This window comes from Meleagris gallopavo, chromosome 20 (assembly GCF_000146605.3).
Source record: "Meleagris gallopavo isolate NT-WF06-2002-E0010 breed Aviagen turkey brand Nicholas breeding stock chromosome 20, Turkey_5.1, whole genome shotgun sequence".
In the NCBI taxonomy this organism is placed as follows: Eukaryota; Metazoa; Chordata; class Aves; order Galliformes; family Phasianidae; genus Meleagris; species Meleagris gallopavo.
This window is the reverse complement of record NC_015030.2, coordinates 6,066,137-6,081,351: the sequence shown is the minus strand read 5'-3', so window position 1 is coordinate 6,081,351 and position 15,215 is coordinate 6,066,137. Positions and strand designations below refer to the sequence as shown.

The following is a 15,215-nucleotide window of genomic DNA, read 5'->3' as shown; positions in this document are numbered from 1 at the left end:
GATGAGGGGCTGGGGAGGAGAGGTGTGGATGTGGGGAGGAAAAGGAGAGGTTTGGTCAGGCCTGGTTGTGTCCCCAGATGTGAGGATGGGGCCTCATCACTGCCTGCTGGTCCCACAGCTCCTGCAGGAGGGCGGAGTTATGACTTGCATGTGAAGGAGCTGTTTGCACATGGAATGCACCAGGCTCGTTACTGCAGGCCTCAGTGGGGTTGCTGCACCAGGCTGACACACTGCTGTAGAAGACATCAGTTTGTCCACACACAGTGCCTGCTATTCTGGCTATGAATGGCACAACGGCACGAGCTGCTGGGGTGCCCAGCTAATCAGACAATGAGCTCAAGCCCCTGTGACCGTCACATCTCAGACTGAAGCCCCATGTCTCCAGCTGATGCTGCAACGGCTCAGACTCAGTTACCAAAGCCCTTGGGATGAATAGGAGAGATTAATCCACAGAGCACATGCTGCAAACCAGGGTCCCCCACCCAGCTACCAAGGCCTCGCTGCCAGCAGGATGAAATGCAGCTCAAGGCTTCAGACAGAAGTACTGAGAGCAAAAGTACATACAGAAAACGCATGCATGGCAAAGAGAGGGCAGTGAAGGATGAACACACCGAGACATGACAGAGAAGGATGAACAGTTTTTGGTTTTTTTTTCATTTTCTACATTTATTTTTATTAGACAGATGAATACATGAAAGCGATGGCCAAGAAACAAACAACCTACTGCTCTGATTTCCAATGGAAACAATTTCTTGGCTGACAAAGTGAAGTTCAGTTTGTACCATGGTCACACTTTATACCACACAACCTTCCTCTTTAGGGACTGAGCAGAAAGGGACCAAGGAATGGCACACTGCGTCATACCAGCTTACTCAGCCTAATAGCAGAACAGAGCCAGCTTCTGCCTGCAAGCGTGGGACTGGAGTTTCACAAGCATGGGGACTCCAGAACAGCATTAAGCCACCGGCAGCATTAACTCTTGCCAGTGGGACAGCAAGGTAAAGCTGAGATGTTAAAAAAATAAAATCATAGAAAGGAATGGATAAAGGTAACATAAAAAGCACAGCTACAAACAAAACAGAAGTAGAATCAGAGGGACTGACTGGAACACACGGATTTGTTATTTATTATTTATATCCTGACTTGATCTTCCATACGTTACTACTACTGGCAATCCCAACACGTTCAGTGCTCCACGTTACACAAGCTCTGAAAAGTGTAGAGCTCATCACATCCAAACAGCTTTAAACCAACTCTGCCAAGCTCTTCAGTGCTCTCTTGTCAAGGTAAGCTGATGGTGCTCAGTACCTCATGTAAACAAGTCTTGTGGTTTTAAGCATTTACATCTGAGTCTGGTCCCCCTTATGGTACTGCAAAATTTACCATTGATTCCTTTGGGAACATGAACAGAGATTTAGCAAGCAGGCCAGAGCAAAAGACTCATAACTTGATTTCAATTCCTCTAAAAACATTATATCACCATTAGGTTAACAAGGTCATGAAAATCTCCCATAGCTCAGCTGCAAAGCAAAGGAAGCTGGTTCTGCAAGGACACCAAATCAGACCATGTAGCCCTGATTCTGCACCTGATACCGTGCACAGGGGAAGCAAGAATTCTGTTCAAAGCTGGCTGGGCCTAAAGCCTGGCTATCTCCCTCCCAGTGAGAAGTTGGTCTATATGCACCTAAGAGCTCCCACTCACACCCAGGTTTCTCTACCTTTGTTTTTCTGCAATTTCATTCCAGTTGTAAAAATGGATTAACAATACCAAGAGGAGTTAAGAAGTTTCCTGTACTTCAGTTCTTCCCATCCAGTTCCTCTGCTTTCCCTAGCTTCTAACAAAAAGATTTTCTGCCTCCCCACCCCCACCCCACTGCCTTTACTGAGCTTTGCAGGAATCTTCCCAGTTCTGATAATCATCAGCCTAGTCCAGACAGGCTGGGGTTTCCCAGAAAAGTCTGGAATCTCCCCAAGCTCCTTAGTGCTAACATAGTTGTTCAGATTTACTATTCTAAGGAGCAAAAGAGACAGTAGAGATAGAAAAAACAAAAAAACAAAAATCACTACTTAAACTTGAAATCAGCTCTTAACTCCTCTGCCCTGGCTCTTCTTTGCCTCTGGGCTACAAACCAGTGACAACTGGAACTACCTCCTGTTATTTTTTTATTTTTTATTTTACAGAAAATAGAATAGCAGGAAAAAGACAAGACAAGAGGCAGAAAGGACTTGATAAAAGAAACACAAAGATATAGCAGCATCTCTCAAGCACTCTTGCAAGCTCCTGTGAGAGACAGCTCTAAGCCTGCACACCTAGCTCATTGTGTGCAGGGTAATGGAGAGAGAGCAGAGCTTTCCACTGATCTCCAGTGTACCAGGGGGACTTGGGATTGTCATTAAAATTCAAAGGGACACCCAAACCTTCAGAAATGCTCCTTGTACTGTTCTCATAAGAAGCCTATCCCACTCTTCTGCCTGCAGCTCCTTTGCACTGATTTGGAGGTGCAGGATACTTGAAGTGCCTTAGAGCAGATGGAGAATTTATATGACCACTCCTCTCAGTGGATGCACAACACAGGAGGGTGCACATCCTGCTGAGAGGATGGACATCAGCATGGACACGTTCTGAGGTATGGTGCCTTGCTCTGCTCCCTGGAGAGTCCTCAACTGCTGCTCCAAAGAAGATGAGTATGAACCCAAATGACTGAGACAGCACAGCTTCACTCTCCCTTGTGCCATCCCAGCTGCTGGAGGAGCAGAAGAGAGGGAGAGGCACACAGGCTGCCCAGTCTCCTGGGGCTTGGGGCAGCAAGAAGACATCCCCTGTCATGGTGTGCACAGAGGGATTTCTGGCCCCATGCTGTGAATCCAGCACAGCCAGCAGCCTGGCTCCAGGAGCATTCCCATGCCTGATGTGCCTGGGAAGTGACATCTGCTGCTGCAGAAGCCATGGCAACATGCAGGAAGCAGGCTGCTGGCAGAGCTGGTCTGGGAAACCTAAAGCAGCACTGACACCTTCAGGAAAGGGAGACGAAGCTCAACACCGGCCTCAGCTTGTCTTTTCCCTGCACTGTGCCCTGCAGGGCTCAGAGCCTACTTAGGAGGTTCCTGCTTGAGCTGGCTCCTCCGATCCAGCTTGCTCATGACCTGCGTGATGTCCACGGTAGCAGCAGCTTCTTTGGCTTTGGCTTCTTCCTCCTGCTGCCTTAGGATGATGGGGCTGGGGCTGGAGCGGAGATGACGGCGTCCAAATGGGAAATTGGAACTGAGCAGAAAGAGAAAGAAACAGAATGTTACTGAGAGGTAGAAACTCTGCATAGCTGGATGACTTCAGATAGAGCAGAGTCATCAATCAGAAAACCTGCTGGTGGGCTCAATCCCTGAGGCTATGCATGGGGAGAAAGGCACTTGTCGCAGTGCCTGCTGCTACCTGACTAGGCAAAAGAAAGGCACCTCATACATTAAATACAGAGGTGTACCTTAGTATTTTGGCTGACTTTCCTCTTAAACACTTTTGTCTCTTAAAATCTCTCCCAGAGAGAAGCCAGTGAGTATTCCATGAGATCATTTAATGAGGAGGGCAAGCGTAGATAAAGAAGCATACATGATGCTGTCACACTCACAACAACAGGGAAGTGCAAACACAGATTAAGTGGTTTAAAACAGGGCTTGGTGATTCTGTTATATACCAGCTGCAGAACTACTAAAAGAGTAAAGGCAGCTTTGTTCCTGGTCTTAGTGAGAGACACCAAAGCCAGAAGATATCTAGAACATTACTCTTCTTGTTTTAAGCATTTGAAAGGGCCTGGAGCATATCCCCTACAAGGAAAAGCTGAGAGACTTCGGACTCTGCAGTCTGGAGAAGGAAAGGCTGAGAGGTGATCTCAGAGCTATGTAAGTATCTGAAGTGTGGGAGTCCATTCGATGGTGGCACCTGGCAACAGAGAGGGGCAACAGGCAGAAACTGGAGCACAGGAAGTTCCCTAATGCTTAAGCAAGGAGGTTGGATTTGATTTCTAGAGGTCCCTTCCAACCCCTACAGTTCTGTGATTCTATGAAAATAACTAACTTTCAGCATGAGTCCAAACAACGGCCATCGAATTGAGACCAGTACAGGTGGTTCCCAAAAAGACACCTGCTATCTGCTTCAGCAGAATCGTGACCAGCAGCAGTGAAAACAAATGTTAAACCACTTCTGGGGTACTAGCTCTCTAGTTTATACAAGATGCTGTCTGTGTTGTGTATCCAGAACAGGCCCTGAAAGATATGATGGTAATCACCAGGGGTAATCCAGCATCTGCCAGTGACTTCATGTGGCTCAGGGAAAAACTAACCCAGCCCCAAACAAGAAGGTTTGTTGGTTTGTTTTTGTGGGTTTTTTTCACTGACTTGGGCTTTAGAAGAAACAATAGTGTGAAAGTCCATTATTCCTCTTTTTGTTTGCCAGGCTGATGAGTGGAAGAGGAACAGAGAGAAGAGCACAGCACCCAGTCTGGCTTTGACATTTTGTTTTAAGAAGCTATTGCAGTTCAAATTGCCTACATTTGCTGTGCAACTCCCACCTTGGTCAGGAAAAAGCCATTTCAAGCCTTCTCCTTCTCAGGCTGTCTACCTTGTATCACCCACAGGTAAGATGCCTCTCACCTCCACTGTGTAGGGTGTAACCAGCTTTGTTCAGGCAGAGCAGAGCAGAATCCATGGAGGATCCTGCAACAGCTCTGCATCTCCTCTGGCACCCAGTGTTTCATGGCTGAGAGTTCTCATGCCCAGTACACAGTGCTCTCTCCTTCCAAGAAAAATTCCGTGATTAATGCAACAATCACAGCATTTCTGAAAAGACCCAACAGGCAAGGCAGCTGAGTTATCATCAAGCAGATTCTGATTGCATATGAGGCATTTCCAAAGGGCTCACAAATAAACAGCATAATGAATTTCAAAGAAAGGCATCTTCTTCGTGAAAAAAATGTATTTAATTAAGCAAATATCTAAATTATAGTAATTTTGCTGTAACTCAGGCTTTTTCAACCCTTGCTATAAGAAAAGCAAAGCTCACAACTGTGTTTAGTTTCACTTGCCTTTTTTTGACAGTTTCTTGTGGCACAACAGCCTTGGCCAGCATTTCCTTGTATACTGGAGACTTTAAATAGCGGCCATAGGAGTCCTACTAGGAGAAAAAAGGGAAGCTGGTAGTTATGGGCTTATTAAAATCAACACCAAATATATCTGCTTGGGAGCCAAGGAGGCTGGGAACTGGATAGCCTCACCCAGCAGCCCAAGTGACTTTGCATTTTCAGGCAAATGTAGGTATTTAAACCAATACCCTTTCATCTTGTAAAATTCCCAAGAATTTTCATCTCCTACTAAAGCTTCCCAGGTACTATCCAGGGGTCCCACAATCACTGCAGGGTGAAGAACTCATGTTTCAGAAGCCAAACATTTCAGCAACTGGCTTAAAATCAACTTTTTCTTTCATTGTCCATTTGCATTAGCTGCTGATTTGGCCAACAGCACTCCTCCTTGCTGAGTGCAATTTCACCAAGGGAGTATTTAGGAAGAAAGACTTCTAGCAGACACCTAACCTCGGCCACCTTGGGGGAAAAAAACAGCAGCAAAATACAAAGAGCTGACCCAGTGCTTGCTTAAGTCAGCAAATCTGAGGGATTTTCAAATAGAGGCCACTCGACAGTGACAGCTGGTAACAGCCAAAGACACGGAAAGGCCCCGAGACCTGGAATCCCCCTGAGGCTTGGAACAAATAACAAACCTTTTTCATCAGCATGTAAATGTGGGTCTGAGCAGCATCTAAAACATAGCGATGAGGGTGCTTGAGGCCTTTCACCGTGATGCCCATTGTTGTGCCATCGATGTTAATCCAGCGCCTAGCTCCTGGAGCGAGGAAGAGCCTAGGAGGAGAGGTGGATCAACAGCGTCATTAACAAGTGAATTCCCCGAGATTCCTCCGTCTATGGATGAAAGGAAAAGTCCCTTCAACTTCCCACTACAATTTGCTGTAACTGATCTCGAGCAATTAATCTTCTCTCCAGCAAAGTGAGCTGTGACATTCAGCCACTTCCTCTTGCAATGTAACACACAATATAAACCAAATTTTAGCCCTCTGGAAGCAAAAAGGGTCTCTCCACAGACCTTGTGGCAAGCCCAAGACATTTGCTATTCTGGTATTTCAACTACAAGCTAAGATTTCTCTTAAACATTATACTGGAGAGCAGAGAGGAAAAGCAGCCATGCAATGATATTTAAGCTTTCATCTTCACAAGCTCCATTGCCCTCACTGAGGGCGAAGCTTCAGGAATAAATCACCAGGGGAACGACAACATGTCAGGGAGAATACGAGACTCACGTAGAGAGTGTAAGAATGTAAAATCATCACACTCACTTGTAAATTTCTTCTGCTTTTTCTTTGACCTTGGACTGGTCTCCATATTTGAGATCCTCACAGGCTTCCCAGAAACTCAGGTTCTCTCCTGCACAAGAAGGATTCGTTGAGTACAGAGTGAGACCAAGGAAATCCCATTTATTAACTCCTCAACTGAATTTGTTCGATTCAGTACAACACCGTCCCAATTCAGAATCTCTCTAATTCTTACAGTCACCCTAAAAATCTCCCGAAGACTGAAGGAGGAAACAGCTTCCCACTGCCCTCTGCTCAGTGACAAACCTGCAGGAGCATCCGAATTCAACCAGCTGCAGCTTGTCTGGGAACAGCCCCCTCACACGAGCGCCCCGTGCAGCTGTACTGTGTGTCCGGTGCCACTAGGTGGCATTGCACGCACTGGCTGCACAGCCGCTCCGCTTCATGGCTGTATCCCTGGTACAGCTCACGGCATCTATTGCAAAGGCACGGATTCCTCCTGGTGCCCTGGCTCAGCCGAGCAGCACCCTGCTGTGTGCCCCAGGGAAAGAGAGACAAGGGACGCACCGCTGAACTCCTTCTTCAGGAAGAGCTGGAAATTCTGCCGACCTTTTGGGTCCCGTATCAGCTCGCTGAAATTAAAAGCCCATCGCTCCACACGCATCCTGGTGGGGATTTCCACTCTGCAAAGGTTGAATACAAACAGTACTGCCAGTTTCATGCATCTAAATGGGAGATTAATTAAAACCAAAATGTTGGAATGTCAGGAGACTTAGTGCTTTCTGTTTTCCAGAATGCTGTAATGAGCTCCTCAAGTCAGCCTGCTAAGGAAGCAGTAATTAAACAACTTGGTACACATGGGATGAGGATTTATGTTGGACTTATTCTGCTCTCACAATGCTGGCCCAGCTTTGCTGGAGGTCTGACTCAGTCCCATCCTGGAGGAGGATATCGTTGTTGCTCAAAGCTTCCATTCTGTGAAGGTATCTTCTGGGGCTGCCTTAATGGGATATTATCACTATAACAGGATTGCTGGTCTCAAATGAGAATCAGTAATATGCTGTATGCTTCAATTCCAGAGTTGCTAATACAGAATTAGCAAATGCTATCTGAATAGGAACCAAGGGAGACCTCAGAGAAGGGATGGACCATCATTACATATCCCCAGTCCAAACTCCCTACTAAGAAGCCAAGTAGTTGAACTCTGAATTGCTACACCATTGGCAGGGGCTATATTAGCAAGGCTAATCCTAAATCAAGTGCTGTACCTGAGCATAACTAGTCATGTTGTACTGTTGTGCTAGTAAAACTGAAGTAATTCAAGGGAGGATTAGGACAATTGAGCAGCTTCTAAGTGCATACTCCCAACATTTTAGGAATTTCCGTGGTGTTAAGGAAGGTTCAGCATGAAGTATTTCCCACAGACACTTCAGCCATGTCAGAAGGGGATTTGTTGCCCTGCTCATGATCACAGACTGGATATCATGATGAGATCAGCAGTTCCCCTTTCTGATTTCTATCAGCATAAAGGTCACTGTAAACCACAAGCTGGCAAAAAAACTACGTACAGCTTTGCATTGAGATCCCAGAAATCAGGGTCATCTGTTATCCAGGGGTTGCTAGGGAGACATCCAGACAGGATAGGATCATTGGAGAGAAACTGCTCAGAGTACTTCACAAGCCTGCAAGTAAATTCAACAAAATCAAAATCATAACTTGCAACAGAATTGCAGTCAGACCCATTACAACCAAATGAATGGCTGTACAGACTGTGGCTATGCTCAGAGCAGCTGCCTTACCATGGAGATATGGAATGTGGCCCCTGCCTAACTACAAAAACTGATTCAGTAACACAGTTAATCTTTTGTGCTTCACAAACAGAAATTTCCCAAGCATCTTTCAAAGCACTGATTTTGTCAGGTCAACTTCTGGGAAATCCAAGGCTCCTTCATTACCCTCCTTTTGCCTCTTCACTTCAAGGAAGTGGGACTAAGCCCCCAAAAGACAGCTGTCTTCTGCAGCCAATAGGTCAGATAGAGAAAAACCTGCCTCCATGCTGTTTTGTGCCACACATTGCAGAGAAAAGAAAGCAAGCACTGCATTTGCTCAGACTGGATCCTCTGCAGCCTCCCTACAAGGTTTAAGAGATCCCAGCAAGCTCTGGAAGAGATATGGCAGTGCTCAAGGCACATCCGTGACTTCTTCTCTCTCCACTGACATACTATAAAGCCCATTCCCATACACATGAGGGTGAGGGCTCAGCACAATGCAAAAATCTCCCTATCTTAGCAGGAACCAGACTTAGAAACACTTCTACCTTCTAAGTTGGTGAGACTTGTAATTACAACCAATTTCACTAATGTCCTGGAATTTTAATTCTCTCCTCCCTTTTTCATTCTTGAAAAAAAATTATCTGGTTTCTCTGTTTAAAATTCCCTCTGGGCAAAACTGCTTTTATGTGCTCAAAGCAGGGAGTGCACTGTCCAAGGGCCTGTTGCTAACAGGCACCCTGGCATAGATCCTGTGATTATACAATGTTTCTGCACAAAGTATAGCACAGGTTTGGCACAGAAGTGCTTGATCCTATCTTTTCACTGGAAATGCCAAGGCATTCAGCACCTACATAATTCTCTCCAGTCCATACATTCTAATTAAGCTGCAAATCTAAACCTGTCAACTCAGGTAACATCATTCTGTTCTTTTAATGATTAATGCTTTGCAGCTCCTCCTAAATCAGTGTGGTGCTCTGATGCATGCATACTATCTAGTTACTGATCTTATCCTCGTCAACAATAATTTGATTTGGAGCCAATCCCACAGCTGAAGATGGAGATCCAACTTTCCCAAGTGCTTTTTGCTCCAAGTATTGGCCATAATCCTTTATATGACTAGTACTAATGTGTAACTTTATTTTAAGTACCCCAAATTCCTGGAAGATAGACAGGTGTCCCCAGCTCCATCTCACAGTTCAGATAATTGAGGCACGGAGAGTTTTACGTGACCTGGGAGTATATGACAGACAAAGGAGCAAAACTGCTTGTGCCTTACAAGCTGTGGTTATCAGAAGACAGTACAACTTCCTAGATCTTCCAGCCTATTTCATTCATCCATGACTGTCTTTCTACGAGGGAACAGGCCCAAGCTCCACGTTTATCTTGGATTTGAGAGGAACTGCTGGATGGCAATAACACGTATGCAACACGGACTGGTGGTGTGGGAGCTGCCAACACGTGACTCCAGGTGAGAAACTTCCAAACTGCAGAGCCGTGCTAGATCCAACAGCCACAGCCCAGCCTCAGCCAGCCTGAATATCTCTTGATTTCAAAGGGAATCTTGACTGAGAGGCTGACACTGCTCTGCAGACGTTTATAGCAAAGCCTCCCTTAACTGCTTAGTTTCCCTGAAGATGAGGACTCTGCTACCTGCTCTGCTTTGTGCCTTCTAGCACAGGAGCACACAGCCCAGCCACCAACAAACAACAGGCCATGTGGCCACTGTAGCCATTCCCCAGACTGAGTCACCAGCTGCAAGAACAGACAGCTTCATCATCTCACTAAGAGATGAGCACCAAAGACTAATTAATGTGTGGACAGATGGAAAATGGGACTTACCCTCCAAGGGAGACAGAAGATTTCACTCTGGATTTCATGATGGCCTGCTGATAGTACATAATCTGAAAGGGATCAGACATGCCCATGGTTAGGAGAAATGAGATATGCAGACAAGGCCACCTCTATCTGAACATCAGACATGCCCTCTCCCAGGCAGGAGAGGGGCAGTACCTGCAGTAACTACAACTAAGAGCTCCTCCTCCCAGCAGTTTATTGGATGTCCAAGGAATCACAACATCCCTAAACTGTCAGGGAAAAATGGCTATTTTCACTGAGCTCACTGAAAATACCAGCCGAGCATTTTTCAGTGTGAAAGTAATGAAAAAACACCCTCCATGCTATAAAAGAACTGCATAGTAGCTACCGTTCTTGGCACCTCGAAATGCCCTGGATGATTTAGCATGTAATTATCATTGATCCTTGGCTGTCTCTACACTGGCGCCATTGGATGCATCTCCTGTGATCTCCCCACCACTAATTTTGATCTGTTGGATTTTAGCCCCGGTGTCTGACCTCGCTAAGCCTTCAGTGTTTCCTCACATCACTATGAGAGCTGCTGCCTGCCTGCTGCAGCGGGAGGAAATGTGCTGAAAACACACTGACCAAAAGCTCTGTGGGGCAGAGACTCTGCCAGCCAAAAGCGTTCTTAACGCAGACTATCCCCTGCAAAGGGGGCTCTGATCTCTCAAGTAACAGTGATAAAAGTAATACATACACGTTGGACAAGTAGTAATCAAGGAATGACCAGTTACCTCTCTCCTATAAACATCCATTGTTTTTTTCTGTAAAATAAAGACACAAAAATAAAGAAATTGGGGCGGGTGCTTTCACTCATCCTCTTTGAGACATGAAAACATCATTGCGCTGCTGCTGTCGTGCAGTGCTCTCCAATTAATTCTCATTACAAGTAAAATCAAACACAGCAGCTCAGCTAATCAGGGTAGCATCAAAGCTAAGAGCATCCACACACTGTAAATTGTTCCATTAGCTGTATTTACTGTTAGCACTGCTTCTTCCATCACAGCCTGCCTGTATGCCTTCAATTAAAGGGGCATTCTAATGGAGCTAAAATAGATTCATTTACGAGACACAGATTAGATCATTCAATATTAGGTAAAGGAGACAGGAACCAACACATTGCAAAATATAAACACCACAATTAAAAGCCTCAGAAGGTGTATCTGCTGTGCAAAGGGTGCTTACATTGTGATTTGAGTAACTCAAACTACGTTACATGTCATCCACAAATGAGCAAGCAATTGAAGGCAAGAAATTAACTGCAGGGTGTTTATGCACACATCTTTCTTTGAAGCACAGTTACTTTGTGTGAAGTAAACTTGAAGAAGGAAAGAAAAAGACAGGCTAAATCAGAGATGCTCCCAGAAAGCCTTTAAAGGCTTTTGCAAGCTTTCAGTTCTGCATTTCCTGTTCTAGCTAACAAGAGCCACACAGATAATCTGCAGACCAGAATTATCCTATCTAATTAACCCTGCAGCAGACAGTGGCCTGCAGAGTGCCTTGTGGAAGCACAGTGTCTGTCAGCCATGAGGAATAGAACATCTGCTGCCAAACAACACAAGCACAGCCTGCTTCTCTCTTCTCACCAAAGAACCTGCAGAGCGCTGCCCCTGTGCCCTTATTCTGGGGAAGGCAGGATACTCTCCCAGGGCTGCTTTTGGAGAGGCACTGATACAGATCTGATTTTGCATTCTAACTATGATCAGCAGCCCTACTCAGAAGGAAGAAATTGTTCTATAATTGGAAGAAAAATGTGTACATTTTGTTGTAACCTGGTTGTTTTTAAGAGGGCACACTCACCATCTCAGAAGTAGAAGCAGATCAGCCAATCTGTACAGCACTACCTCAGAGCCATCCCCTCTGATCCTAACACAAACCTAGCCTGGCCGGTGTAGTACTAACAGGAATCCTGACTGTGTTGGCATTGCAATGGGAGGAAGCTTTTGTTACTGGAAATACCATGACCAACTCTGAGTGATGTATAATCTCAGCTGGGACAAGCAGGACAGCAAACACTAGTTGCACCAGCAGAGATGCCCTGCTGACTGCATACAAGGAACTGGATGTGAGGGGTTGAGGGTTGACATGACAGCAGGAGTACAAAGCTGCTGGACAATAAGATCATTGGCCACAGTGTTGTGCAGTTGTGCAGCTTCCCTTGCTGATGCAAAGGTTCCTGGGACATCTTATGAATAATTTGAAGATAAAAACTGAGTATCAGCTTTTCACCCTCCCTGGCTCTTGGCCATACCCCTGATGGCAAACTTTCATGTAGGCATCACTGCTTCCCCTCTTTTTTTTTTTTTTACAAAGTTAATACTGTTCCATATACACTGTAGAATTGGAAGGCAAAAAAAAAGTCACCTGCTTGCAGGTGACAGAGAATCTAGCTTCATTTACTGACCTAGAAATGCCCACATCAGAAAACTTTGATTCTGTTTCAGGCTACCTAATTCCTGCACAATAGGAGTTCACTATCTCTTTAGGGAACCTGAGATACAAATCAGGCCCCATTAGATTTACAATGTGCCAGCTGAACTGTTCCATTTGATGAAACTGAAGAGTGGCCAGGGCTTTTACTTAAGGAAAATCAACAGGTTAAAATTCCTAGATGATTTTAAAAGGCCTCTGATGTCTTCTTCTGTTTTGTCAGATGGGTTCCTTGACCTGGTGCAGTGTAGTGGGGTGAAGAGAAGGTGGATGCTGGCAGAACAGCTTGAAGGGAGCTCACATGGTAAAGCTGTATTAGTCTTCTAGAGGGATCTTAGCGAGGCAGGCAGCACACCACACACACACAAGACAAACAGCTGCTGGGAAAGAGAAGAAGAACTCAGTAAGTTAAATGTTACATGGAGTAAAAAAATAAATTAAACTGTCATTACTGCACAGAAGTTGTGTATGTAAATAAAATAAAAAAAACAAAGGCTATGCCACACCTGCAAACAAATTATTTTGAAAGTGCATCCTACTCTAAGGATCCCACCTGTCACAGCATGAGCAGGTAGGTCAGCTCTCTGCACAGGTCCTGGGAAACTTGGGGGCTTTGGTGGGGTACCCCGAGGTGGGGAAGGGATTGCACAGAAAGGGGGCTATGGCACAAGAAGGCCAACACTGAACTGGAAAGGAATCAAACCAGCCCAGCACTGAGCATAGTATCCATCAGCCCACCCCACTGAGGGCTACAGGTGCTGGCTGTGCTCAGGCCTTTCCAGCTCTGTAACTGGGAAGGATCTCAGCTGTTTCATCCCAGAGCTGCACATCATTTCATTTCCCTTCCTCCCAAATATCCAATCTTTTCTCCTATCACCAGTGTTTATAGCTTTACTGCTGCTACAAGAAACCCTGGATATTCTGAGTCCTTTTGAACACTGCCAGTGGTCTCCATTGGTTTTCCCCATCCTGATCTCCAGCTACTGACAGCAATGCCAAAGCACACCACAGCACCCATCCATCCTCCATCATTTGACTGGAAATAACATTTGGAACAAAAGAGTCATTTCTTATATTGAGATTAATTTTGCAATGCTCTTAACGAGTGACTTATTGCAATTACTGTGGATAAGCTCTGCAGCCCTTTAGGCTTCAAATCAAAATGGCAATTAGTGATAAACCTCATTCTGTCTCAGGTTGAGTGCTACACGTGCTCCTCCCTGAGAGGCACAGCAGCACCTCAACCCCACTATGGCCTTGTCACCCCTTGCTCAAAGCAGCCGTTGAGGCAGAGCTGGGAGGCAGCCCAGGCTCTGAGCCCAGAGCTGATCCACGTGGCTGAAGCCAAGAGCTCCTACAAAAGCTGGGATTTCTCCTGCTTTTTTTCCAACCGGATAGACTTCATCTGCTCCCAGTGTGGGCCTTTCTGACCACACTGCAGAGACTATGGTGACTGTGTTTTTGCCTGTCTGGCCACTATCCAGTGTCTACAGAGGCCAGGAACAGCTGGACAACAGCTTTTGTGCGTACACCCAGACAGAGCTTGGAGCAAAGAACAAGCACAGACCATAGTTATCCAGAGTTCATTTTTAGACCTGGTCACTGCAAAAGTGCCTTGCAGTTTGCCTCTCCTGAATGCTGGTAGTGCCCTCCATCCACCATACAGATAAACACCATGAGAGTGCACTCCAGAGGCCAATTCTGTCTGCATCTAATACAAAACCATCTAAGCATGCATCTCCGCTGCGTTCGTCTTTCCACCCCCACAGCTGGAAATCAGCTTTTTAAAATGTCCAGATGTCTGGTTTCCTTCAAATAGCTGGGTTTCCTCTATCTTGTTTATTTGCTTCTGATCCTGTTGTTTCAAAAACAGTGAGGGTTGCAGCGGAAGTCGTGTGTTTATCAGGCAGCCAAACTGACAGAGGCTTAAAAAAAAAAATTGAAGTCCTGCAACGAAAGGACTGCAACGAACTGTTGCATGTAGCTCATTTGCTGCATGCAACACAGAGTATTTCATTCAGAAGTCCCCAGATCTAGCACGGTGATTCTGGCCAACCTAAGCACCATTTAGAAAGGCTTTCTGCTCACAGAAGAATGCAGAAGCAGTAACAGCAGAGGATGCGGTGGGCTCTGCAGTTGCTTGGTAACTCACTAAGCAGCGATGCTTGATCACGAGCCTGAGACCTGGGTAACAAAAGGCTAAAGCAGCCCTTAATTAGCTGATCAACGGACAGCTACTGCTGCCTTACTCCCCGTCCAACTAGAGCTCCTAGCTCATTGTAGCAGCGTGCCCACGGGTCAGTGACAAAAGTCCCCTTCAAAATTGTGCAACGTTTGGCTGAGCACCTGTTTATCTATCAATTAGAGAGGGAGCCGCCCACCAAAGGGTCTGAGGCAACTGAAAGAAAGAGATGTGTGAGCCAATATCAGCTTCAAAGAAGTCATTCTGGTGTCAGAAATGAATTATCAGCTGAATTACTCAGCTGTCAAGATAAAAGTAAACTAATTGGCCAGTATTGCCAAACTAGACTGAGAGGGAACAGAGTCACAAATCAAATAAATGGGTGCTGGATGCATGCACTTATTTTCTGCTTCCATTCTTTCACCTTTGTCAGAACCAAAGGGGCTGGGCTCACAGAAAACATCAATATAACCCATGCTGCCTTTAGCAGGGGTAAGGCATGTCCAACAAAGCACAGCCCAGCTCTGCACTCACAGACCTTGGGCCATCCTTCCAGCTCAACAAAGGCTGTTGAGCCACAGGTGCTTTTCTACTTGATGAAAAAAAA

At 45.7% G+C, this 15,215-nt stretch overlaps 1 protein-coding gene across 5 annotated transcripts; it reads right to left on the bottom strand.

Annotated features, from left to right (window-relative positions):
• Positions 1-668: 668 nt before the first annotated feature.
• Positions 669-12,835, bottom strand: RGS9 (regulator of G protein signaling 9). 5 transcript variants are annotated; one of them, XM_010721457.3, is made up of 9 exons: positions 11,797-12,835; positions 10,731-10,760; positions 9,979-10,040; positions 7,936-8,049; positions 6,935-7,050; positions 6,392-6,479; positions 5,762-5,900; positions 5,073-5,158; positions 669-3,262 (listed from the first exon to the last, which is right to left on the bottom strand). In XM_010721457.3, exons 1-9 carry the CDS (start codon positions 11,797-11,799, stop codon positions 3,091-3,093), a joined length of 810 nt encoding a protein of 269 aa, XP_010719759.1. In that variant the 5' UTR covers positions 11,800-12,835; the 3' UTR covers positions 669-3,090. The 5 variants fall into 5 exon arrangements, with proteins under 5 accessions (XP_010719759.1, XP_010719761.1, XP_019477257.1 ...); XM_010721459.3 differs by having other exon boundaries at positions 10,694-10,760; positions 11,797-12,834; XM_019621712.2 differs by having other exon boundaries at positions 10,731-12,835.
• Positions 12,836-15,215: the final 2,380 nt, after the last annotated feature.